The 26,292-nt window shown below is 36.0% G+C and overlaps 1 protein-coding gene across 1 annotated transcript in view; it reads right to left on the bottom strand.

The window, feature by feature from the left end:
• LOC148944796 (pancreatic lipase-related protein 2-like) overlaps positions 1-26,292 on the bottom strand; it is a 147,053-nt gene that overhangs the window by 52,167 nt on the left and 68,594 nt on the right. The window contains exons 7-8 of the mRNA XM_089100809.1: positions 25,200-25,438; positions 19,765-19,897 (exon numbers count right to left, since the gene is read on the bottom strand). Of these exons, the coding sequence (XP_088956935.1) occupies positions 19,765-19,897; positions 25,200-25,438 (372 nt within the window). The remainder of the gene's footprint in view (positions 1-19,764; positions 19,898-25,199; positions 25,439-26,292) is intronic.

Below are 26,292 nucleotides of genomic sequence, written 5' to 3'. Positions count from 1 at the left end.
GTCACAGTTACATTTTCTTGATTTTTCAAAGTTCATTTTGAATCATTCAAGAAACGTGATTAAACACGTTTTTAAACTACATGCTATTTGCATGCCTTTCCTTGGCACCTTTCCAAACGAGCAGGGATTCCCCGCTGGTTCCTACACATTGCAAAAAAGTGAGCAGTACGAAAACTCCACATTTTCAACCAGACTGGTTTTTTAGACAACACACCCACAGAGAGGACACACACACAGAGAGACGAGACACGCACAGACACGACACACAAACAGAGTCATAGTGAGAGAGATATCCAAACAGGCGGGTTGATCTAAGTTCGCTTAGTGTGACGCGCCCCTGTAAGTGAACCTAGATCAACCCAACTTTTTGGATATCTCTCTCACTATGACTCTGTTGTATGTCTGTGACATATGTGTGATATACCGTACTAACCAAACACTAGTCTGGAAACGTGAGTTCTCGTACTGCTCGCATTTGCAATGTAAGAAATCCAGCAGTGAATCCTCGTTTGGAAAGATGCCAAGAAAAGAGCAGTGCAAATAGCATGTAGTTTAAAAACGTGCTTAATCATATTCCATTTCGAATGATTCAGAAAGTTGCATTTTCTTGATTCAAAAATCAAGAAAATGTAACTGTGACAAGGTAAACCACAAGCAAACACTACTGAAATATTCCAACTCTTGCTTTTCAACAAAGGAAATTCAAAATGAACTATGAAAAATCAAGAAAGTGTAAATTCGACAAGGTAAAACACAACCAAACACTGCTGAAATATTCCAACTCTTGCATTTCAACGAAAGAAATTCAAAATGAACTTTGAAAAATCAAGAAAATGTAACTGTGACAAGGTAAACCACAACCAAACACTACTGAAATATTCCAACTCTTGCATTTCAACGAAAGAAATTCAAAATGAACTTTGAAAAATCAAGAAAATGTAACTGTGACAAGGTAAACCACAACCAAACACTACTGAAATATTCCAACTCTTGCATTTCAACGAAAGAAATTCAAAATGAACTTTGAAAAATCAAGAAAATGTAACTGTGACAAGGTAAACCACAACCAAACACTACTGAAATATTCCAACTCTTGCATTTCAACGAAAGAAATTCAAAATGAACTTTGAAAAATCAAGAAAATGTAACTGTGACAAGGTAAACCACAACCAAACACTACTGAAATATTCCAACTCTTGCATTTCAACGAAAGAAATTCAAAATGAACTTTGAAAAATCAAGAAAATGTAACTGTGACAAGGTAAACCACAACCAAACACTACTGAAATATTCCAACTCTTGCATTTCAACGAAAGAAATTCAAAATGAACTTTGAAAAATCAAGAAAATGTAACTGTGACAAGATAAACCACAACCAAACACTGCTGAAATATTCCAACTCTTAGATTTCTATGAAAGAAATTCAGAAAAAACTTTGAAAAGTTAAGTGATTGTATCAGTGACTCGGTAAATCAGAGCCAAACATAACTGAAGTATTCCAGCTCTTGGCTTTCAGCGATACTAAATCAGAATGAACTTTTAAAAATTGGTAGAATCTAGCTTTGACATTGTAAACCACAACCAAACACTAGTTAATTAGTCAAAAAATTGACCTACAATTAACGCATTTCAAAATGACATTTGAAAAATCATGAAAAGGTACCCGTGTCCAGTTCAAGTATGACGATCCACTACTGAAAAAGTTCAACTCCTGCCTTTCAACAAAAAAAATTCAAAATGAACTTTGAAAAATCAACAAAATGTAACTGTGACACTTATATATTCATAATCTTGCTATACATATAAAGAAATTCAAAATGAACATTTAAAAATAATTATATTTTTTGTTTGGTATGGTAAATTACAACCAATCGACTCTGAAATACTAAAAATCCTTCACCTTAATGATAAAAATTCGAAAGAAACTTTGAAAAATCAAGAAAATGTAATTTTGACAAGGTAAACCACAACCCAACACTACAGAAATATTCCAACTATAGCATATCAACGAAAGAAATTCAAAATGAACTTTGAAAAATCAAGAAAATGTAACTGTGACAAGGTAAACCACCACCAGACACTCCTGAAATATTCCAACTCTTGCATTTCAATGAAAGAAATTCAAAATGAACTTTGAAAAATCAAGAAAATGTAACTGTGACAAGGTAAATCACAACCAAACACTAGTGAAATATTCTAATTCTTTCTATTCAACGAAAGAAATTCAAAATGAACTATGAAAAATCAATAACATGTAACTTTGACATGGTAAACCATAACCAAACACTACTGAAATATTCTAACTCTTGAATTTCAACTAGATATATTCAAAATTAAAATTTAATATTATTTAAAAGTAATAAGTTTATTTTAAATAATAAACATAAAAATAATTTATTAGACAAACAATTTCTTAAAAACTATTGATAATCAAAATAAAATATGAAAAATAAATATAAAGTTACTTGTACAAGTTAAACCACAACCAAACAAAACAAAAATAATATATCTCTTAATTTTCAACGAATAAAACTCAAAATCAGGATTGAAAAATCAAGAAAATGTAACTGTGACAAGGTAAACCACAACCAAACACTACTGAAATATTCCAACTCTTGCATTTCAACGAAAGAAATTCAAAATGAACTTTGAAAAATCAAGAAAATGTAACTGTGACAAGGTAAACCACAACCAAACACTACTGAAATATTCCAACTCTTGCATTTCAACGAAAGAAATTCAAAATGAACTTTGAAAAATCAAGAAAATGTAACTGTGACAAGGTAAACCACAACCAAACACTACTGAAATATTCCAACTCTTGCATTTCAACGAAAGAAATTCAAAATGAACTTTGAAAAATCAAGAAAATGTAACTGTGACAAGGTAAACCACAACCAAACACTACTGAAATATTCCAACTCTTGCATTTCAACGAAAGAAATTCAAAATGAACTTTGAAAAATCAAGAAAATGTAACTGTGACAAGGTAAACCACAACCAAACACTACTGAAATATTCCAACTCTTGCATTTCAACGAAAGAAATTCAAAATGAACTTTGAAAAATCAAGAAAATGTAACTGTGACAATGTAAACCATAACCAAACACTGCTGAAATATTCCAACTCTTGCATTTCAGCGAAAGAAATTCAAAATGAACTTTGAAAAATCAAGAAAATGTAACTGTGACAAGGTAAACCACAACCAAACACTACTGAAATATTCCAACTCTTGCATTTCAACGAAAGAAATTCAAAATGAACTTTGAAAAATCAAGAAAATGTAACTGTGACAAGGTAAACCACAACCAAACACTACTGAAACATTCCAACTCTTGCATTTCAGCAAATGAAAGTCAAAATGAAAATTGGAAAATCAATTGAATGTCACAGCTTCTAGGTAAACCACAACAAAAGGATACAGATATCATAAAAATATATATTTGAAGCGGACGAACAAAGGCACGAAAATTAAAAAAATTTGAGAATGTGACGGTTATAAGGAAAACTATGACAATTCGCAACCGACACATTCTAGCTCGTACATTTCAGCGAAAGAAATTCAAAATGAACTATGAAAAATCAAGAAAATGTAACTGTGACAAGGTAAACCAGAACCGAACGCTACTGAAATATTCCAACTCTTGCATTTTAGCGAAAGAAATTCAAAATGAACTTTGAAAAATCAAGAAAATGTAAGTGTGACAAGGTAAAACTGTGTCTCTCAATCCCCGTAAAGCTCTTTTAAAATATACAAAAACTACTTATTTAACACAAATATTTCTTTTTTAATGACCACCAAGTAAAGAAAAACCACTCGGAATCCGGCAACTGATTCTCTCAAACCCCTTAAAGCTATTTTAAAAGATACAAAAACTACTTATTTAACACAAAATTTTTGTTTTTAATGACAATCAAGTAAAGAAAAATCACACGGAATTAGGCAACTGAGTGTCTCAAACCCTGTAAAACTCTTTTAAAAGATACAACAAATGACCGCCAACTAGAGAAAAACCAAATGGAATTAGGAAACTGAGTCTCTCAAACCCCTTAAAGCTGTTTTAAAAGATACAAAAACTACTGATGTAACACAAAAATTTCGTTTTTAATGACCACCAAGTAAAGGAAAACCACACGGAATTAGGCAACTGAGTCTCTCAAACTCTGTAATGCTCTTATAAAAGATACAACAAATGACCACCAAGTAAAGAAAAACCACACGGAATCAGGCAACTAAGTCTCTCAAACCCCTTAAAGCTCTTTTAAAAGATACAAAAACTACTGATTTAACACAAAAATTTCGTTTTTAATGACCACCAAGTAAAGTAAAAACACACGGAAATAGGCAACTCAGTCTCTCAAACTCTGTAAAGCTCTTTTAAAAGATACAACAAATGACCACCAAGTAAAGAAAAACCACACGGAATCAGGCAACTGAGTCTCTCAAACCCCTTAATGCTCTTTTAAAAGATAAAAAAACTACTTATTTAGCACAAAAATTTCGTTTTTAATGACCATCAAGTAAAGAAAAACCCCATGGAATCAAGCAACTGGGTCTCTCAATCCCATAAAAGCTCTTTTAAAAGATACAAAATCTACTGAATTAAAAAAAAAATTTGGATTAAATATAAACCAAAGAAAATAAAATAAAAATGACCTGATTCCCCTGAGAAAAACACTACCTGTAAATATCCTAAAATATTACAAACAATAATTAAAAAAAACAAAAATTTCTTTATTAATCACCATCAAGTAAAGGAAAACCACACGGAATCCGGCAACTGAGTCTCTCAATCCCCGTAAAGCTCTTTTAAAAGATACAAAAACTACTGATTTAACACAAAAATTTCGTTTTTAATGACCACCAAGTAAAGGAAAACCAGACGGAATCAGGCAACTGAGTCTCTCAAACCCTGTAAAGCTCTTTTAAAAGATACAAAAACTACTGATTTAACACAAAAATTTCGTTTTTTATGACCATCAAGTAAAGAAAAATCACACGGAATTAGGCAACTGAGTCTCTCAAACCCTGTAAAGCTCTTTTAAAAGATACAACAAATGACCACCAAGTAAAGAAAAAACCACACGGAATCAAGCAACTGAGTCTCTCAAACCCTGTAAAGCTCTTTTAAAAGATACAACAAATGACCACCAAGTTTCGTTTTTAATGACCACCAAGTAAAGAAAAACCACATGGAATCCGGCAACTGAGTCTCTCAATCCCCGTAAAGCTCTTTTAAAAGATACAAAAACTACTTATTTAACACAAAAATTTCGTTTTTAATGACCACCAAGTAAAGAAAACCACATGGAATCCGGCAACTGAGTCTCTCAATCCCCGTAAAGCTCTTTTAAAATATACAAAAACTACTTATGTAACAATAAAAGTTCGTTTTTAATGACCACGAAGTAAAGAAAAACCACACGTAATCAGTCAACTGAGTCTCTCAAACCCCTTAAAGCTATTTTAAAAGATACAAAAACTACTTATTTAACACAAAAATTTCGTTTTTAATGACCACCAAGTAAAAAAAAACCACACGGAATCCGGCAACTGAGTCTCTCAATCCCCGTAAAGCTCTTTTAAAACTGTGACAAGCTAAACCACGACAAAGCACTACTCTCGTGGAACTCAATCCCCATTTAACTCAACCCCCGTGCAACTGAACCCCCTTGTAACTGAACCCATGTATAACCGAAACCCCCATGTAACTGTACCCCCTTTAACTGAACTCTCATGCAACTCAACCCTCCATGCAACCCATCTCCCTCAAAAAACTTTTCAGTCATTTCTCGTTAAATTGACAATACGCTCCAAAACATCACTTGTGTATTATACAGTACATAATCATGGCATCTCCTCCAATTCACAAATCCCATTACCCCTTTTTTTGCAAAGGTTAATCAAACCTCTCCGAATGTAAATGCATTTAAAAAATTTCCACTCACTAATTACCCCTTTTTTGCAAATGCTAAACAAGAAAAAAAAACTGTCTGCTTTTCAAAAACGTGTCCGTTAAAACTCGAAACAAGACGCGCTGGTTTTATAATACAGGTTTAATTAATTGCGTAAATCTCTTGGCAAAGAGTGTAATGACCAGTAGAATAGAATATCTATCAGAAAAACCTGTTTGGTACGGGGGCCTTGTAGAAATGGTACCTTCTTCTCTACTGGTAACCATACTATTTCACTACTTTTATAACTCCCCTCCCGTAACTAAAATTTTCTTCAGATGTCTTTGCTCCCCTTGCAAAACTGCTGACTTCTCTAGATTTAAAACCAATCTCTTTTCCTTAAAATATTTTTCTACACTCTCTAATGCATGCTGCATATTCTCTCTACTATTTGCCAATAAAGCTATATCATCGGCGTGCAAAAGTGCAGACATATTTTTCAAATACTTACTTTCCTTTTCCTTAAATAGCTTTCGATGTCATTAATATACAACGAAAATAACTTCAGTGACAAAGTACAACCTTGTTTTCCCCCTAACCTGCTAAATATATCCCTCGATTTCTCCTTACCAACCCACACAACAAACTTTACTGTCAAATACATTTGTAATAAAATTCACACAAACTGACGCGGTAATCCTAAATTAATCAAACAATGCATAAGAATTTCCCTATTTAAAATATCGAAAGCCCTTTTTAAGTCTAAGAAGGCCGCAAACAATTTATCCTCTTTTTTCTGGTATATTTACTAATTAGACTGGTTAAAATAAATTGGAGGAAAATTCTGCTTGGTCGGATTACAAAACTTAGGATATTGACACAATTATGACGCTTGTTCGTCTTTGCAACACGTTTTCTTTGTATTTTGAGTTCCGAGACAAATTTTTCCTACAAATCAAGGGCCTATTCATGGGCACTGTTTTATCTTCTTATTTGACAAATTTTTACATGGATTTCAAACAACAATCCGCTTTGAATAGTTTCCACTTAAGACACCCTCTCTGGTTTCGTTTCGTTGATGATTTCCTTTCTTTTTGGGAACATGGACAGGACTCTCTTGGGGATTTTTCGGTACATTTAAACTCTATTGATTCGAATCTCCAGTTCACAATGGAACTAGAAGATTCAGGAAAGCTGCCTTTCTTGGATGTTTTGACTATAAAAAAATACTCCTAGCCTTAAATTTTCTATTTAAAGGAAGCCGACCCATAATGATTGGTATCTGCACCTCTCGTCAAATCACCCTCCTTCTGTTAAAAGAGGGGTAATAATCTCTTTAGTTGACAGAGTTTTAAAAATTTGTTCACTTAATTACGCAAATTCTGAATTAAATTATATCAAAGATATTCTTTTCTGCAATGGCTACCAAATAAACCTAATTGATAATATCATAGATAGACTATTAAAAAAGATAAAACAAGAAAATAGGGAGCCCGTCCCCCTTGATTCAGTTGTTCCGGCAATTGAGAAAAAACTTTCCCCACTCTACCATACATTTCAAAACTTAGTGATAAACTTGGAAAATTTTAAATAAACACAATCTCACTGTTTCTTTCAAAAGTGAACAAAAAGGTGAACATTTTTTCAACTCGGGAAAAGATAAAACTGACCATGTAATCAGTAGTGGTGTCTACAGAGTCCCGTGTTCATGTGGGAAATTTTACATTGGTAGGACCCATCAACAACTTGGTGATAACAACTGAGATTGAAAAATAAAAATGACAACTTTGATTCCACCCTGGCCCAGCATATTTTCGAAAATCCTACACATTTTTGTTCTTTTTGAGTAGGCAACCTTAATATCTACTGTAAATGGCCTACCGCAAACTTTTAAAGAGGTAATTGAGATAAAAAAAAATATATTAACAGAAATGTGGCTATAAATAGAGACACCGGAGACATTTCATGAAGCCTAATTTATAACAATTTAAAACTAAAAGACTCAATTGATGTTTGCACTAAGTCAAATTTAAGAGAACCTATTCGCATACCTAATGAAAACAGGATTTATAGACAAGCAAAAAGTATCGCGAGGCAAAAAATTTTTGCTCAACCTCTTTGGTAAATATTGTCTTTCATTGGTTTCGGCTTGGTCTTCCATTCAGTGTCTGTTCGTATCTTCTGCAGTAAACTCCAAAAGGTTAGATTTTTTGTTGTTTTTTTTTTTCTTTTCTCTTTTTTGTTTAGCCCTGAAGACACCTTGGTGGAGATCCTTTTTAAAATATATGCAGTTTTTTTGTTTTCATGTTTTTGCTAGTTGCTGGCAAAATCTATTTTTTCTCACCCTTTTTGGTTTTATTTTTCTGGTAATATTCCCTTCCCTCTCTTAGCTTCGTATGTTGAAATAAAATTTTATCTATAGTACTATAATTTACTATAGTTTAGAAAAAAGTAAAAAAATCATATTTTCCGACTTTTTTCAGTTGAATTAAGAAATTCTGTCGTGAACTCAATTTCTCCTCCTCAGCTATCCTTTACAAATGCTAAACTAACGCGTTCCTTATTTAAATGTACTTCTCAGAAAAACACTTTGCCATCTTTTGTAATTTTGCCTGCGCCACAGATACTAAAAACAATAAGACCACTTGCTTACTTTATTCATGTCCCGAACAGTCTCGTGGGTTACGTTAGGGTTATCTTCTTTACACGTTGACGGGCCATTTCTCTGTAGGATATTCAGTCATCTGCTTGATTTAAAAGTTGCAGGAGGTCGTTTCCGAAGTTGTCTCGCCATCTCTTCCTTGGTCTGCTGGGGCGGTGACTGCCGTGTGCTCTACCTTCAAAAATAACTTTTTGCAATCGAAAATTCTCCATCGGATGGACATGGCCTAGATATCTAAGCTGTTGTAGGCACATTCTCTGGAGTACTGTTGTTTTTCGCTTCAGCTGTTGCCGAATTTCTTGGTTAGAGACTCTGTTAAGCCGTTATACCGACTAAACCGTTACTCCTTCAGTTTCCGAGTCCACGTCTCGCAGGCGATGATAGATGTTTATTCTTGAAGAGGGGCAGCAGCCTCTTGAAGCTTGCACTTCCTAATGCAAGTATTCTGTTTATGTCGTCACTGTAATTATTGTCCGATTTTATTAGACTCCTTAGGTATACGGAATGAGTGACTCATTCACCTACTTCACCACTTACTATGTCATGAACAGGAGACGGGTCGGAGTCTCTCATTGTACGCATGACTTTTGTCTTTTTCTGATTAATGGTGATGCCGAAACTATTTGCTATGGATTTTAGTTCAGAAGCTTCACACTGTAATCTAGGTACAGTCTCAGCAAGTACATCGAGTCCGTCAGCATAAGCTAGGGTGTCTATGAAGACTGTGCCAATGTTCAGGCCAAATTTATTTTCTATTAGGGATAGGATAGCGCGCAAGAACAGTTCGTATAGTTGAGGAGAGAAGTGTGCAGCCCTGAAGCACACCCGAATTCATTTCAAACTCTTCTTTCTGGCTTCCCGGGGTCTGAACGCATTTGCGGTAGTTACCGTACAAATTTGGATAATGTTGGTAAAGTTTTCAGACAAACCATATTGCGCCTGAATGTGTTATAGCCTATTTCGCCATGCAAGATCAAAGACCTGCTTGAAATCGACAAGTAGTTGAAGGATTTTTTTTTATCGAACTGAGGATATTTTTCCCCAAATTGTTTCATTACAAAAATCTCATCCATGGTATCCATGGTCTAGGGCAAGAATTAGCCTGATAATCACTGATGATGTGGTCTGTAATGGCTCTGATTCGAATAGGAGAATCCTTGTTAGAATTTTAGCTGGGTTGCTGGTGTGTCTAATAGATTGATAATTTTCGCATTTGTTTTTTGGACCTTTCTTATGGAGCGGTACGATTGCAGGTTTTGCCCATGCTTTTGGAAAATGACCTGTTGTCCAAACAGCAATACTACGTTATGAAGTATGTTCTCTAGCATTGCAGAACCAACTTTAAGTAGATCGGCAGGTTATACCGTCAGGGCCTAGGGTTTTGTTATTCTTGACCAGATTCGATTCTTCTTCAAAGTGGTTTTTCTATCTTTCGTTGATGGCTACAATACCGCCAAGTGGCCTACCATCATTGTCCAAAATACCAGTGGTTCCTTAGGTACAATAGTGGTACAAGGGGAAGTAGTTGCAAAATGAATATTAGAAACTTGGGACATTTTGTGAGTGTGGGGATGAGACATAGGGAGGGTTTCCTATCGTAGTGTTATTTTCAAAAGTGTTTGAAGTTATTATTATGTTTTATATGTTTTTCTGAAGTTCCTTGACTGTTTCGTATACTCTGTGACTATTTTCTGATTTAAAATCATTTTCGCAAGACTCGTACTTTCTCAGGGCTGCTCGTACCTTTTTTGTTTTGGACTGTTCGTTGAGTCCTTTTGTACATGTCCTTACTTTTGCGGTCTTGCTTATTGAAGACCTGCCGTTTTTACTAATAGAGTTCAAGGATTTCATTTGTGATTGACAGTTTGTCAGTTTTAGATTTATGACTAAGAATCTCCTCAGCTGACTCCAGAAGTGCGGTGTCCACCTTCTCGACTAACTTACCCAAGGCGTCAGAAATTACTGTGGAGGGGGTTGACTCAAGTTCGGGACAAATACTTTCCTCAAGTGCCTGTATGAGAGCTACGCGTGCGGGTGATTCTTTAAGTTTTTCAATTCTGAACCTTGGGTCTTCTTTTTCTTTGCAGAAAGAGTCTTGAGTCGGAGTTTGGTTAGTGTGCTCATTACCAGGACATGACCTGAGTCAAAGTCACCTCCAGGCAGGGATACGGTATTTGTTACCGATGATTTCCAATATTTCAAGATTAGGATATAATCGATCACATTTGCTGCTTTCACAGTCAGGGGATATCTGAGACGCTTTCCTTCTGTTTCTATGTCTGAACCTCGAGTTCGTAAAAAAGAGTTTATTATCCTTGCAGAACTCAAGTAGTCACTCACCTCGCGTGCAGGGACGTAATTTGCTATGGGGCAGGCGGGCAAATGCCCTTCCCAGACCTTGGCTCGGCCAAGTTCTATAAATAAAAGTACTATAAAGTACCTTTATAGTGCTTTTATTGTGCCTTTATGGTACCAAATGGCTTATTTTTTAGTTTTCACTTGATTTGGGAAAATTGGCCCTAACTTTGCCCCCCCCCCCAGGATTTTGACAAAATTATGCCACTGCTCGTGGGTTCCATTTTCCGAGCCCAAATCTGCCTAAGACATCATGGTCTAACTGCGTTGTTCTCCTAACAATAGCATTAAAGTCATCCATCAGTATTAGAAGGTCTTTCCTTCAGGATTTCGTCAGCTAGAGCCTGAAGTTGTTGATAAAAAAAACCTCAACTTCTTCATCTCGTTTTGAGGAGTCTGGGGCGTTCACTTGGATGACAGAAATGTTTTTTACTTTCGCTTGTAGCCGAATCATCATGAGACCCTCTGAGACTGATTTGCTATGAGTGCTGATTTGGCTTTATGTGTCAAAAGAAACCCAACACCCTATCGGTGTCTTCCATCGCATCTACCATAGTACGATAGTGTGATACCAAGACATAACTGTTCCCTTGAGCCACGTAGGTGGGTTTCTGAGAGCCCTATGAGGTCCCAACTGTAACTTTCAAGTTCTTTGACCATTTGTTCTCATTCCCTAGGTTTTTCCAAAGAACCCTATGAGGTCCCAATTGTATCTTTCAAGTTCTTTGGCCATTATTTAAAATGGGGTCTTTTGAGTTAGGATAGGGTTTTTCTCTCCTGCAGCATCTTCATCCTCTATGGGTGTTGTCAGAAATTGCCGAAACGGCGCATCTTCTTCCGAAATCGTCAGATCGAAGGCTTCCCTGTACGCGGTAACAATATAATTTGCTACTTCATTTTGACTTACTTTGGTTGCCCCAGACGCGGTATCACGATTTTTTCTCTCTTTATTTAGCTGATTCATCATATTTTCCACGAAGACGGTTTCATGGCTTTTTAAGGACAGCGGTAAGCCACTCCTCTATGTCCCTTGCAGCTGGCCGTTTCCTCCAACCTGGGAGGACTCGCCCTCTCAGCTTCCTGCTAGCTGACTAGTTAACCCATAGCTGGGACTAGGATTTGATTATGTCAAGACATATCCAAACACCGGTGGGCCCTCCACATAATTACTGAAGGAGCCCTGTTTCTTCCTTAACTGTGTTTCAGCCGCGCAGCTAGGGTACCAAGTTATATTTAACGACCCCCAGGAACTTGCCCCCCCCCTTGATCCAGGCTTTCTATTAGTTATTCGAAGGGATCCCCAATATTTTGGGGACTTTCCCATATCTGCCACGTCAGGACTCATTGAGTGGCCTGGGGGAGGCCCCCACAGAGAATACATCTCAGTAGGTGCTCAGTCTACTGAGTGCCTACTCTGAACCATTATCACAGCACCCACTAGGAGTCCCCATGAGGTGGACCATTATGAGACCACTCATGGGGCGGCTATAATGTAATTTATGCTCTTGAAATGTGCTCAAAAATATTCCATTGTCGGGAGGCAGTTGTGCTGAATCCTAATACACTATTGGGTACCACCTCCATGTTGAAGGTGCGGTAATGAGGTGTTTTCTGGCACTATTCCCTGTCTAATAATAGATGGCAATGTATGCATAGGTCTTGTCATGCTAACTGACCGGCAAAGCTTCTTTTACCTGGTTATGACTGACAGCAATAAGAAGCCTCGGACAATTGTAGACGACCTTTAGTACCTCCACCAGCCATCCAAATGGACATGTTTACGGTGACACACTGGAATGTACGTAATCTAAGTTTGACCAGTTCCTCTATTTAGTGAACTTGGTCAATCCTCTATCATGTGCATCACTTAGACCAATCTCAAAATGGAAACACAGAGCAGTGAGGTTGCCATAATGGGATACACGCTCCTTGGGCAAGATCGTGAACGTAGTGAGGCCAATAAATACGGAGGAGGAGGTGCTGCTGTTTACCCACAGATCCATATACCATATAAATTCTTAAATATACCAGATTCAGCAGGCGAAGAAGCTCTGTGGTTTAGGTTAACCCTCCCAAATAAGACTGTGATTCTTGGCACCGTGTATAACCCTTTAACCTACCAGATTACCAGCTACCTTGAAGCCTCCCTCGAATATATTCGGGGCAATTACGATAAATCTGCCGTTATCCTCAATGGATGCTTCAACATCTATCATAGCGTGTGTATTCGCAGCAATAATACTGACAAGGAGGGGTCAGACTTCTATTATCTATCTTTCTCATACGGACTGGCCCAACTTCTTGATTTTGAAACATATCACGGCCGAAACGGATCATCTCGTCTTGACCTCCTCCTTACAGATCACCCTGACTCCTTTAATGGTAGACACTCATGCTTTCACAAGTGACTACGTTGCCGTGATTGCACGTGGAAACCTTCGTATTCCGCCTCCAGTAAAGCATGAGTGGACAATCTGGTTATATAAAGGAGGTGATAGGGACGGTTTGAGAAGCCTCTTTGTTCTCAGCAGTGGAGAGCCTTTCTCCTTAAAGACCCAGAGAGAGCTGCAGAGAAATACCAGCAGGCCATAATTGACTCTGTTGAAAAACATATCCCATAAAAGCAGAACCAGATATCCAGTAAGGACAAGCATTTATTCAACACCCAGTGTAAGAAGGCAATCCGAGAAAAGCAAAAGGCACACAAGTGATGGTTACTTTCACAGAGCGAAGAGGACAGGATTGCATTCATCAACAGGCGAAAGAATGCATTTCATGCGATTCGGCAGTCCCAGATTCAGTATAAGGAACAATTTGTCGCAAAGGTTCAGCATACATCAGCAAGAAGTTGGTGGAGAATTGTCAAGGAGGCTTTACCGTCATCCAAGAGCGTTTCAATTCCTTCTTTGCAGATTAACGGGACTGAGGTAAAAGATCAACAGGAAAAGCCTGAAGCTTTTGCTAAGGCTCTTGCCAAATTCTGGAATCTGGTAGAAGATGGTAAAGAATTGCCAAATTTCTCGGACTTAACCTGTACTGTCCTGGACTGTTTGAATTTTTCTGCTCCTTATATCCTTCCCATTTTGTGGTATCTTTATGTGACCAAAGCCACAAATCTTGACAACATACCAAATGTTTCCCTCAATTCCTGCAGCACCGAACTAGCTGAACCATGTCATTGCTTTTTCGGATATGCTTTCGCTCCGGAACCTTCTCACAAACATGGAAATCCGCCCATGTTATACCTTCCCTAAGGCCAGATGGCGATCCAACGAGCTTGGGCTCCTATAGGCCTATTAGCCTCCTCTCCTGTGTTGGCAAAGTCTATGAGAGTGTTCCCAATAAAACATTTCAAAAGTTCCTGGAATCAAATGACCTTTTAAACGATCGCCAATATGAATTCCGGAGGAAACGCTCAGCATTAGACTGCCTAGCGGCCCAGACACCAAGATTGGATCGAACTTCTGGTAAAGGGGTACGAAAGTTGGCTATTGTCATCCGATATTAACTTTCAGATTGTTCACTGCGGTTTGTCCTCGACTGGTTTATTTCCCATGAATATTAAAGTGAAAGCAGGGGTTCTGCACGGCATTGTCTTGAGATCTACACTCTTTCTTATCGACACAAAAGACATAGGAGACAACCTTACAAGCCCTCTGCATCACTCTACCAATGATACCACAACACACTCAGCCATCCCAAAACATGAACACCCAACACAAGCTTCCTTTTCCCCTTCAGATGGATCTTCATAAAATCAAAAAATGGTCTGATACATGGACAGGGCTGTATCCAGGATTTTTTTATGAGGGGGTTTTACTTAAAAAAAATGGGGGGGGTGTTACACAAAAACTCAAAATACGCATACAAACTTTGTTTATGTCCATTTTTGTTGCTTTTTTACGAGTCAGACAAACATTTCGAGGGGGGGGGGGGTTAAACACCCTACCCAACCCCCCCCCACCCTGGATAAGACCTTGTACATGGATGATCAACTTTATGCATCGAGAATAAAGGAGCTTCCCAATACCCGATCAAAGGTGCCACGTGAATACCGCAGTTTCATTTTAAAAATGAACCTATAAAGAGAATTGACGAGCTTCATCTACTGGGGATTTATTTCTCCTATGATCTATTTTGGAATAAACACCTTGATTTGGTGAGAAAGTCCTGTACAAGAAAGTTTGGAGTTACTCTTCGGTGCAAAAACCTTCTTCCATCCTATCCGATTATCACCTTTTACAAGTCCTGTATCAGACCCAAAGCTGAATATGGATGCGCGCTAAATGCTGGTGCCCCAGAAAATATTGTTAGCACCCCTTCAGAAGATCCAGAGTAGGTCAAACAGGGTGGGCTGCGCCTCTAAACGTGACTTGATCCAGTCTCTAAATCAAATTATAAAAACATACTGAACAAGTACTGACAAAACTCTCCAAAAGTGACCCCACGTACCTCAGCACCTCTAGAGGGTAAATGTTGTACTACTTAATCGCTCCGAGCCAATAAATTAAATTTAATACAGCTTTTACGGAACAAGTATAATCACCTACGGAATTTGTGATTTACTCGCCAGGTTCGCATAGGTATGGAATCGTCTCCGGAGACGCGGACAAAGGGTCACTTTTTTTGTGTGGAGAGGATAGGTTTTGTCAGTACTTGTTCAGTGCGTGTTTATACTTTGCTCTAAATGAAAGGTTTGATGTAGCTTCGATGGCTGTTTACTACAAGTACATGAATTCGCCTCCCTAAAACGAGCTCTCTCACAATATTTCCGCTTTTGTCCAACCGACAATGCAGATTCAAACGCACACAGCTCGGTTCAATTATCTAAAGGAGGACACGTCAAGAACCGAGCACTTGAGGAAGAGCTTTATCCGGCGTTGCACTTCTATCTGAAACGATCTTCCTGGTGATGTTATTCCTGCAAATCCCTCTGTTGACTCCTTCAAAAGAAGTTTAAGCTGACTTTTAAAACCTAGTGGTTTTAAAACGAGGTATTGAAAAGCGGCATATTTTATACTCTTAAGTACCTGGGGCCGTGAATATAGGAATAAAAAAAAATGTTTAAATTAGATCACTCTTATGAATTTTTTTTCCAATTATCCAAAAACAAATATGGAGCAGTTTTTAAGAAATATATAAATATATTAATAAATAAACAATTGTTGCTCATTTAAAGAGAGTATATCTTATTCGTTCTTTTTAAATGAAGAATAACTGTGTATTTATTTATTTTTTCACGAAAACGGTTCCATATTTTTTTTTTTGGGGGGGGGGAGGGAATTGGCATCCTGGGATGTTCTGACCTGAATAAACGATCTAGATAGGTCACGAGTTTGAGAAAAATCGTCAAGTACCTTAATTTTGGAAAAAAATGGATTTTTTAAATTTTGGAATAAGCAGTTTTATAACTATAAGAAAATATGCCTTGAGGAAGACCTAGAAAGTCAAAATGTTCAATTGTTATAAATTGCTATAAATGGAACAAGACCTTTTTGCCCAACCCCCTGAACAATCAAACGTAATAACCAATCAGTGCTGCTAAAGTAAAAGGTAATGAAAAAGTGTCGAAAGTATTGAAAATCCAAAATGAAGAAGAAAGAAACATCGCATTTGAAAATTATAGCGATGATGATTGGGTAGGGAATTTTGATATTGATGAGGTCATCAATGCTTACCATAGCTTTGTTTTATAAAAATAAAGGTTTGATAATATGTATTTCATAATGACAAAAGAGAAGGTGATGCCAAATTTAAAGATCAAAGTACAAGCAGTAAATAAAGCAGTACCAACCACTCCTGAGTCAAAAGTGACGCATTTCAACTCGTGATATTTGCTCATAAATAGGACATATACTCATAAATTTCTTTCCAAAATTAAGGCTCTTATCGAATTTTCTCAAGCTCGTGACCTACCTAGTTTGTTTTTTAGGCCACAAATTTTCCAAAAAAAAAATAGGAGCCATTTTTGATAAAAAAAAAAAAAAAATTCATAAAGAGTTGATGCTCGGTTAAAGAAATAATTTATATACATATATATATATATATATATATATATATATATATATATATATATATATATATATATATATATATATATATATATATATATATATATATATATATATATATATATATATATATATATATATATATATATATATGTGTGTGTGTATATATATATATATATATATATATATATATATATATATATATATATATATATATATATATATATATATATATATATATATATATATATATATATATATATATATATATATATATATATATATATATATATAGATGTAAATGAATAAATAATGAAGCGTAAAGTATGAGGGGACTTCTCTCATGGGCACAATCTTCTCTCATGTTGCAGAGGTGATATTTGCTTTGGATGATTATATTTTATTGATTATATTTTATTCCAAAAAGCAAATACCCCTAACCAGCTCTTTCTTTGCAAAATATTGCTGTGCAAAAATTAAATCTCGATTAAGAAGTTGGTTTGAACAGGTTTTAGGGGTAGCCCTTCCTGTATTTAGTGCCATCCTGGGTATGCTATTAAAACGAAGAGAAATTAAATAAAAAACAAGTTTTTTTCCAAATGAAAGCAAAAATCGACGTTAAATAAACAGAAATTTTTGTGTGTATGAGGGGGGCTTCCTCTTCCTCAGTCCCTCGCTCTTTGTGCTAAAGTTAGACTTTTTATCCAATTTTTTAAAGAATGATAGCTCAATGAGAATGAGAAGCATTTTAAAATCACAATGAAACTTTGTATAAGCAGCAAAGGGTTGAAGAGGGACAGCCCCCTCATATACGAAATAATTCCAGTTCGTTTTAAGTTTTATTGTCGCTCTTTACTTTCGTTTGAAAAACATAAATGTGTTTGTTTGTTATTTGATGTTAGGAAAAGAATATTCATTTCTCACCTTCTGATTCAATAGCCATTTCCAACCTATCAAACAGTTCGTGGTAACAAACTGTAAGTAAGGTGCGACCTGGCTCAATAGTAACTGGAACTCCAAAAATCGGAATTTTGATACCAACAGATACATCAAAAGAATCAGATTTTCATGCTGATTTCAAATATGTATTCATCAAATTTAAATTTCATCAAATTTAATTTTACCTATCGAAAGTTACGAGCCTGATAAAGTTTGATTTATTTTTGAAAAAAGAGGAAAACACCCCCTAAAAGTCATAGAATCTTAATGTAAATCGCATTATCAGATTCAGCGTATCAGAGAACCCTACTTTATAGGTTTCGAGCTCTTATGTCCAAAAATTTAGACATTGTATTTTTTGCCAGAAGAAAGATTAGGATACGTGTTTATTTGTTGTTTTTGTTCCAGGGGTGACCGTATCGACCCAGTGGTACTAGGATATCGCGAGAGGGCTCATTCGAACGGAAATTAAAAGTTTCAGTGCCCTTTCTAAGTGACCAAAAAAATAGGAGTGCAACTAGGCCCCCTCCCACGCTCAGTTTTTTCCCAAAGTCCCCCGATCAAAATTTTGAAATAGCCATTTTGTTCGGCATAGTCGAAAAATCTAATAACTAAGTCTTTGAGGATGACTTAATCCCCCACAGTCCCCAGGGGAAAGGCTGCAAGCTATGAAATTTGCCCTTGTTTACAAATAGTATTGGTTATTGGGAAGTATACATACGTTTTCAGGGGGGATTTTTCTGGTGGGGTAGGAGAGTCGGGGGAATGGCGTTGCGTGGGAGGATCTTTCCATGGAGGAATTTTTCATGAAGGGGGTGCTGGATTTCCCAGCATTATTTAAAAACAATCATAAATTAAAAAAAAAAATTCAACTGAAAGTAAGGAGCATTATTAAAACTTAAAACGAATAGAAATTATTACGTATATGAGGGGGTTTGCCCCCCAGTCAATACCTCGAACTTTAGCGTCAAAAGTGAGGTATTGACGATGGGGCAAATCGTAGAATTCTGTTCGTAGAAATCTGTTTGTTTTAATGTTGCTCCTTACTTTCAGTTGAAAATATTGTTGTTTTTTTTATTTAATTAATACTAAAAGACTGTCTAAAAAAGAATGCTACGAAAACAGGGCTGATCTATTAATAATCAAACAATTCATGATAATCAATGTAGAAATCGACTTTCTCATCAACATAGTTTTAATTATAGCATGTAAGTATAAAAAACGAGCTTTTTATACTGATCTCAAACATGAAAAGTACTTAAACTTGCCAATTCAAAGTTATTAGCATTCAATGTTTGTACGATTTCATAAAAATTAGGCAAGGATCCCCAAAGGTGATCAGATAAAAATTACACCATCAAATTCAACATATTAGAGAACCTTAGAGTGAAAATTTCATACCCTTAACTTCTAAAATATGATGCTCTTGTGTTTTTCAAATAATTGAAATATTTTTGATTCTTTTATTTGTTTTTACCCTGGGTGGTTGCATTGAATAAGTGATTGCTGAATATAAAAAGAGGGACCATCCGAACCAAACTTATAAACTATAGAGACATTTGATTCATCAAAAGAGATTAACGAAAACCAAAGAATGGAATTTCTGCCGTTTAGCCCCATAAAATAACAATATGTCTCTAAATAAAGACAAAATTCTACGATTATCAATAATTTTGGAATCAGTAAGCAGCTATTTATTTACCTGTCTGTGGCCATATTACTCTGCGGTGGCCCTTTCATCACCAATCCTATTTTAACTGTACACAACATAATTAGTTACTTTAAACCGTCTGTACAGGGACCACTTCTCAAATACACATTTGCAGAGGTTGACAGCAATAATTAGAGGATAAGTCACCACCTCTTTTTGTGCTATTGTACTATTTATTTAAGATACTTACTGCAAAATGGCTTATCTCTGTCAGTGGTAAAGTAAAACTGAACATTTTTCCTATCTTTGATTGGATAGTTCACAGCATCCATGCCTAACTTGGCACAATTTAAGTCATCTGGTCCACACGATGAGCAAAGTCCCTGCAAAAACATATCAATTTTTGATAAATTAGTATTGTTTATGCGCTATTTAACATTTTTTAAACAGCTTAAATTTATAGATAAGTATCTCAAGACAACAACATATCCAGGATTTTTTTTTTTTTTGGGGGGGGGAGGTACAAAAGAACACTTAAAAAACGCATCGTTTTTGTTATGTTTTAGGGGTTAGATGAAATTTCATCCGTTCATCCGTTTTCATACATTTTAGGGGTTCGAACCCCCTACCCCCCCCCCCATCCTCTGGATACGGCCTTGTCGTAAAATAAGTATTTTATAAAGAAAAGGAAAAAAAGTCTAAATTCTACAAATAACACACGCAATATAAAAAGACGAACAAAAAGAACACCAACATTGCACAAGAAAGAAAAAATGAAAGAAACTCTCATCCGAATAAACTTTTTTTGTGCTAAATCCCCCTATCATTCATCTCGAAATTGTTTAAAAACAACAACTTACTGTAGTTCGTCAGATGTGATTTTTTTTTTTTTACGTCTTTTATAGTTTTTGTGTTTTTTCTGATTTTTTGTGCGATTTTCTAGTAATTACTAAATCTTTAGCCTAATTTCTTGTTTCGTTTTTTTATCTTTTCTCGTTGATAAGGATTCAAGAATTCAAAACCAAGATATATTGAATATTTTTAGCGCATGTGTGCTTCTCATCAGGCAATCCATCGGTGCCATCTTTTTTTATTAAAACTTTTACCTTATATTATATTTTGTTCCATTTTAATTATAAATATAAAGACAGGGTTGTCAAAAAATTATTTATTGTGCACAATTCCAATCAAGCTTACAGGCTAAAACAAACAGACCAGAAAGAATGGATAATGACTTCTAATATTTTGGTTTCAATATTTCTGATTTTTATGTAGTTCGTTCTATCATCGCAATCCTTCAGGTTTGAAAACTCCTGCTTTCAGTTTTGTGTGGTGATTCTGAATCTTTCTTGTTTACACTACCCTAAACTCCAGCATATTTGTCATTTTATGTACTTTAAAATGTAGGAAAAAAGTGAAAAAAATAATAATCCTGTCATCAGTAGACATAAAAGCCTAAAATACACTAGCTTACCTAACCACAAAATTTTTACAAGATAACCTACACATACGTTTTGCAGATTGGATTTTGATGAAAAAGGGCTTTTAACAAAAAAAAATGTGTTTCTTAGTTATCCCTACAATAACTTAACTCTACAATATTGCAGACTAACTGTATCAATTATCTAGTTTTCTACTTTTTTTAATAAGGATGCCAGAAACTAAGCTTTCAGTGGTCGAAATCAGCGGTTCAAGTCAGATACGCATGCAGGGCAGCCTCTGGGCCACTCTGCCCTCTTTAATCTCACCACTTTTTTTCATTTTCTCAGCATTTTCTAATTCTTGATTCACAAAGCAAAAAGCTATTATAAAAGGTTTGAACAAAGTCCTCCCATCTTTTGTCGTAAAAGATCCTATAGACGATGTTAACGTACTGATCAAGTTATATACTTCGGATCTTGGAGCCCGCTGTAGCTTTAACAGTGGCTCCAAGCTTGGAGCTCGCTGTAAAGGCTGAGCTTGAACAGTAGACTGTAATGTTGAGTTTGGCTGAATGTGAATGAGGTATATTTCCTAACGTCCATTTGCTACTCCGCATTTTCTGTTTCATTCCTAATTTTACAGCATGCGCTGAGAGATCATTTTCTTCAATGAAAGGGCTGAAAAATCACCTCAGCAGCCGAATAGGTGACTTGGCTTAAAATAACTCTTGAAAACAAAATTTCAATGTCCAGCAAAATAAGAGATAATCATGTAGAGTTGCTGGCCAATGATGACGGGAAGCCAATGACTCAATGGTGTCCCATTCCATGTTCCATGGTTTGTGGACCAACTTTTGTCGACGGCAATCTTAAATGTATCAACAGAGAGGGCGGTGATAGATGTTTCAGTAAGATTGTTCCATTGGACTACCGCTCCATTGGAGAACTATTGGTTGCAGGCTATGATTAAAGCTCTCTTTAGGGATAACTTCTTACTATATTCTCTTGTCATAAAGGATTCATCAAGTCGAAAGGGCTTTTGACAGGAAGAAATGGCATTCCGGTGTATGTACACGGGTGATGGGAGCTCTAGCTCATTCAATCGAGATGGGTAGTTCAGATTCTTGCATCCGTCAACAAATTTTGTCGCATGTCACTATTTTCTGATGATCGACCTTGTTCGAGGGTGTGGCAACACAGATCCCAAATTAAAGTAATGGTCACACGAGACCCTTGTACAGCCTGAGAATAACTTTATATCTGCTTCTTACTATACGTTATGCGATGGATCCGGAATGCCTTAGCAGCTGCTGTTTCTTCATGATTTTGGGATTTCAGTTTCTCGTTAATAATAATTTCCAAGTCTTTATCAACTGAAGAAGAAGTGATTAATCGTCTGTAGCAAACCCCTCTAATCAAATGGCACTGCCTTGTTTCTCCCGAAATGCACTGTCTTACATATTTGGATATTAAATTCAAGTTTCCACTTGTGGGCCCAAAGTGAAAGTGCATTTAGGTATTGCTGTGTGGAAGCTTTTCTCGTTAACGATCACCCTGATCAATGCCCTGACGATGACAGGCGGGGTATATAAGGTTAGAGCTCTTCCAATGTTGTAAGATGGTTTGGGTGTCCGTTCCTTACCAAATAGTAGCGTCTAGGGTTAATTTAAAGCTGAAATTTGGGAAGGTTAACTATCTTCTAGGAAATTGTGACGTTGGTAGACTCCAAGATAAGAATTTGATAAAAACTTTCCAGGAACAGTTGATTGCTAGACTTGAGAACTTAAAATTTGACAACGTAGAATAAGGATGGAATAATTTTAGCTTTTTAGTCACTGATTGAGCATTAGGGAAGAAAGTTACAAACGCAGCTAAGAATATTAGTGAAAATACTTTATATTTAATAGAGAGGAGTAGGTGCCTGTACAAGAATTATTTGAGTGAAATATCATATAAAAATAGGAGGAGAGTAAAGAAAGCGGAGAAAGCACTAAAATTTGAATTAAGGAGGTGTTAAGTGGAGGCCATGAATAAAATCGCGAAGATCTGGAAGATGCAGCCAGGCGATATAATAGTGAAATATTGTACTGGCATGTTGATAAATTGTGAGTTTAGTCAATATGGACTTGTCCCAGTTAAAGCTAGGAACGGGGCCACAATTAGTGACAAGGAAAGAGTTAAAGAAAAGTGGGCAGAACATTTTGAGAATGTGCCAAACCGGGATAGTTACAAGAAAAGATATATAAAAGAATAAAAAAGCTTGTGACGCTATGAATTCAAAGCAAAACTTATTTTGTGAAGAAGAATTAGCGAGTGTACTAAAAGGATTAAAAAATAATAATGCCCCAGGTGATGATAGTGTGTTAAATGAGTTTTTTAAATATGGTGGTTGTGAGGTTAGATATAAGTTAATGAAGATTGTGAAAATGATTTTTGTGACAGGAGAAGTATCTAGCGATTTTATGAAAACTTTAATTACCCCCTCCCCCCCCCCCCCCCCCATTAAAAGGTAACAAGAGTAAGTGTGGAAATTACAGAGGCATTAGACTGGTTTTCGTAGGAATCAAATTACTTAGTATGACGATATTTTTTAAACTTAGAGATGCGGTAGACAAATTTCAAGATAAGAACAGTGTGGTTTTTAGGAAGAATAGAGGATTTGCCTACCAAATTTTCTTCTTAGATTAATAATTGAAAAGTGCCTAAGCCATCTAACGCCTTTAGTCTTCAATTTTACAGATTATGAGTAACCGTTTGTTTCAGTTCATAGAAGAGCTTTAGCAAAGTTCCTATCCTTCTATGGTGCAGCAGATAAATACATTAAAGGGATTAGTGCTATGTACAAGAATAACATTGCGGCGGTTAAGGTATGAAGTGAGTTTAGTAGCTGTTTTCAAATTAAACCAAGAGTTAAGCAGGATTCGTTCCATCACCATTTATATGGATCATTTTGGTGGACTTTTTCTTAATAAGCACTGCAAAGGCAATGGGAGAATACGGAATCAAATGGGGAATAAAACTCCTGAAATTAGATGATGCTGATGATTTAAATACCCTAGATGAAAGTGTTAGCGAAATGAATGAACTTTTAGAGGTTTTGTGAGTTCAGAGTACAATAAAAAGTTTGAAAATTAATGTCAAGGAGTCTAAATCGCTAAGACTAGGAATAAGTGATGATGAAGAGGTGATGTTGGGTAACGATAAGATTGATCAGCTTTACAGCTTCACTTACATAGGTAGTACTATTAGTAAAGATGGTGGGTACAGTGAAGATGTTAAAAGTAGGGTAGCCAAGGCAGAGGGTGTTTTTTCAAAGTTGAAAAAAAGTTTGGAGGAATAGGAATATAACTCTGCAAGCCAATGTTATAATATTGGAAGCTAAACTGATGACGTTAATTAAGTATAATTCTGAAGCGTGGGTGCTCCAAAAAATAGAAAGGGATTTGCTAGGTGTTTTCTAGAGAAATTGCCTATTGATAGTTTTGGGTATCTGACTGACTGACCGTATCTCAAACAGTAAGCTGTACGATAAATTTGGTTCAATCCCGCTTTGTAGGACTATAATGAGAGAAAGTAGGAGATGGTTAGGACACGTTCTGCCGATAGAGGATGATATTCCGCCAAAGAGTGTCCTTGTCGGCCAACCGTACAGGGTCAAACAATCAGCAGGGCGTCCCTGAATGGGGTGGGAGGATATCGTAAGGAAAGATTTAAGGAAAACGGGATAGATTTAAGGGAAAAGACTAATGGAAAAGGGAATAAGGAAGTAGGATGTAAAGAGGGGGGCTTTGAATATATTGGGACGGAGGAGGAGCGAGCCTAGCTTTGTTGGCCTAAAGCGACTTAGTGCTACAGTGAGTTGTTAGCAGTAATAGATTTAATCATAATGTGTTGCATATTGAACTATGTCAACTATCCAATTTTCTTTGGAATTTGGAATTTTTTTGTGAAGTCGCCAAACACAGCACTGTTAGTGGTTTTAGCAGTTTGTAACTCCTGCCCTCCACTCTAAAATCACTTAAGTTGTAGCTCTTATATGTCACCCATTCTCTTTGGCAGTAACAAGTAAATCTATGTCTCCCTTAGCCCTTTTTAGGTAAAGTTTACTAAATACCCGCAGCGTGGGGTAGATAATCAAGGTGTTTCTACATAGGTCCTTGGTCTTACCCCACTTAAGCAAGCATTCGTTAGTAATTCAATATACCATTATTTTCAAAACTTCACCATAAAATGGCAAATGAAAATATGGCTTAACTAAAATTACCTTCAAGTAGCTATCGTAGTCAGGACATTCATAGCCAACAAATGAGCAGCCTGTGAGTATGCTATTGTTGAAGAACTCAATTGACCTATCATGGTTGCACGCAACAAAGTCTCTACCAGCATCATAGAGCCCCTCCTCAATTAATGTCAATGGTATATCTACCAGGCTGCATCCTGGTTGTTGTCGCCCACTGTTTGGGTAGAAATCGACGTGCCCAACGGGTTGCACCATTCCGTATCCTGAAAGTACGTTTAAGCGATCTGACAAATTTTTGATTTCTAAAGCTTATGATTTGGATCAATAATACATAAATAAAGGGATTCATTGACTAATTTGTTCATATGGTATTCAGAGGAAAATGATTGTAAAATGTAATTAAAACTAAATTAGAAAAAAAATTAAACTTGAACCTGAATCGGTGATGATTTGAATATTAATAATAAATAAGCAATTTAAATAAACATAAATTTTTTAAAACCATTCAGCATCCTGAAAGTAGGTTTAAGCGATTTGACAAATTTTTGACTTATATATCTTATTATCTGGTCAATAACATATAACTAAGAAAATGTATTAATTAATTTGTTTATGGCCCATTAAAATAAAATTACCATAGAATGGAGAAGAATAAATTTTAAAAAAAATTGAACAAAAATCATCAAATTTGTCAAATATTGATTAAAAAGTTTCATGCCTTTTTTTCAAATACCATTATTTATCTTGAAAGGTATGTTTGAGCGGTCTGGTGATCACTGAATAACAGAAAACTAAAGACATTTGTCTAAGCATTTTTTGGCACTTTTTTGTACAAATTTAATACCGAATTGTACTAAATTTGTTGCTATTCAGTAATAAAATATGAACGCTAAGTTTCAATGAAGAAAGTAACCTGCTTCAAATCCCATACACAATCATTAGCTTTTTTATGACTTCAGATAATTATTGAAATAGTTTAACAGAATAAGGAAAATAAATTTTCCTCTATTTTTTTACCGTCTTGAAACTAACAGACAATAAAAGGCTTTTACCAGGGGTCAATCATTTTGAATCTTTTATAAGATCTTGTAATTCTATTTGAATGTTTCACCAAATT

Source organism: Artemia sp. Qi Xiang Cuo, chromosome 14, assembly GCF_049724085.1.
Source record: "Artemia sp. Qi Xiang Cuo chromosome 14, ASM4972408v1, whole genome shotgun sequence".
Taxonomy (NCBI): Eukaryota; Metazoa; Arthropoda; class Branchiopoda; order Anostraca; family Artemiidae; genus Artemia; species Artemia sp. Qi Xiang Cuo.
The sequence above is the reverse complement of the archived record's forward strand: the minus strand, read 5'-3'. Positions and strand labels throughout refer to the sequence as shown.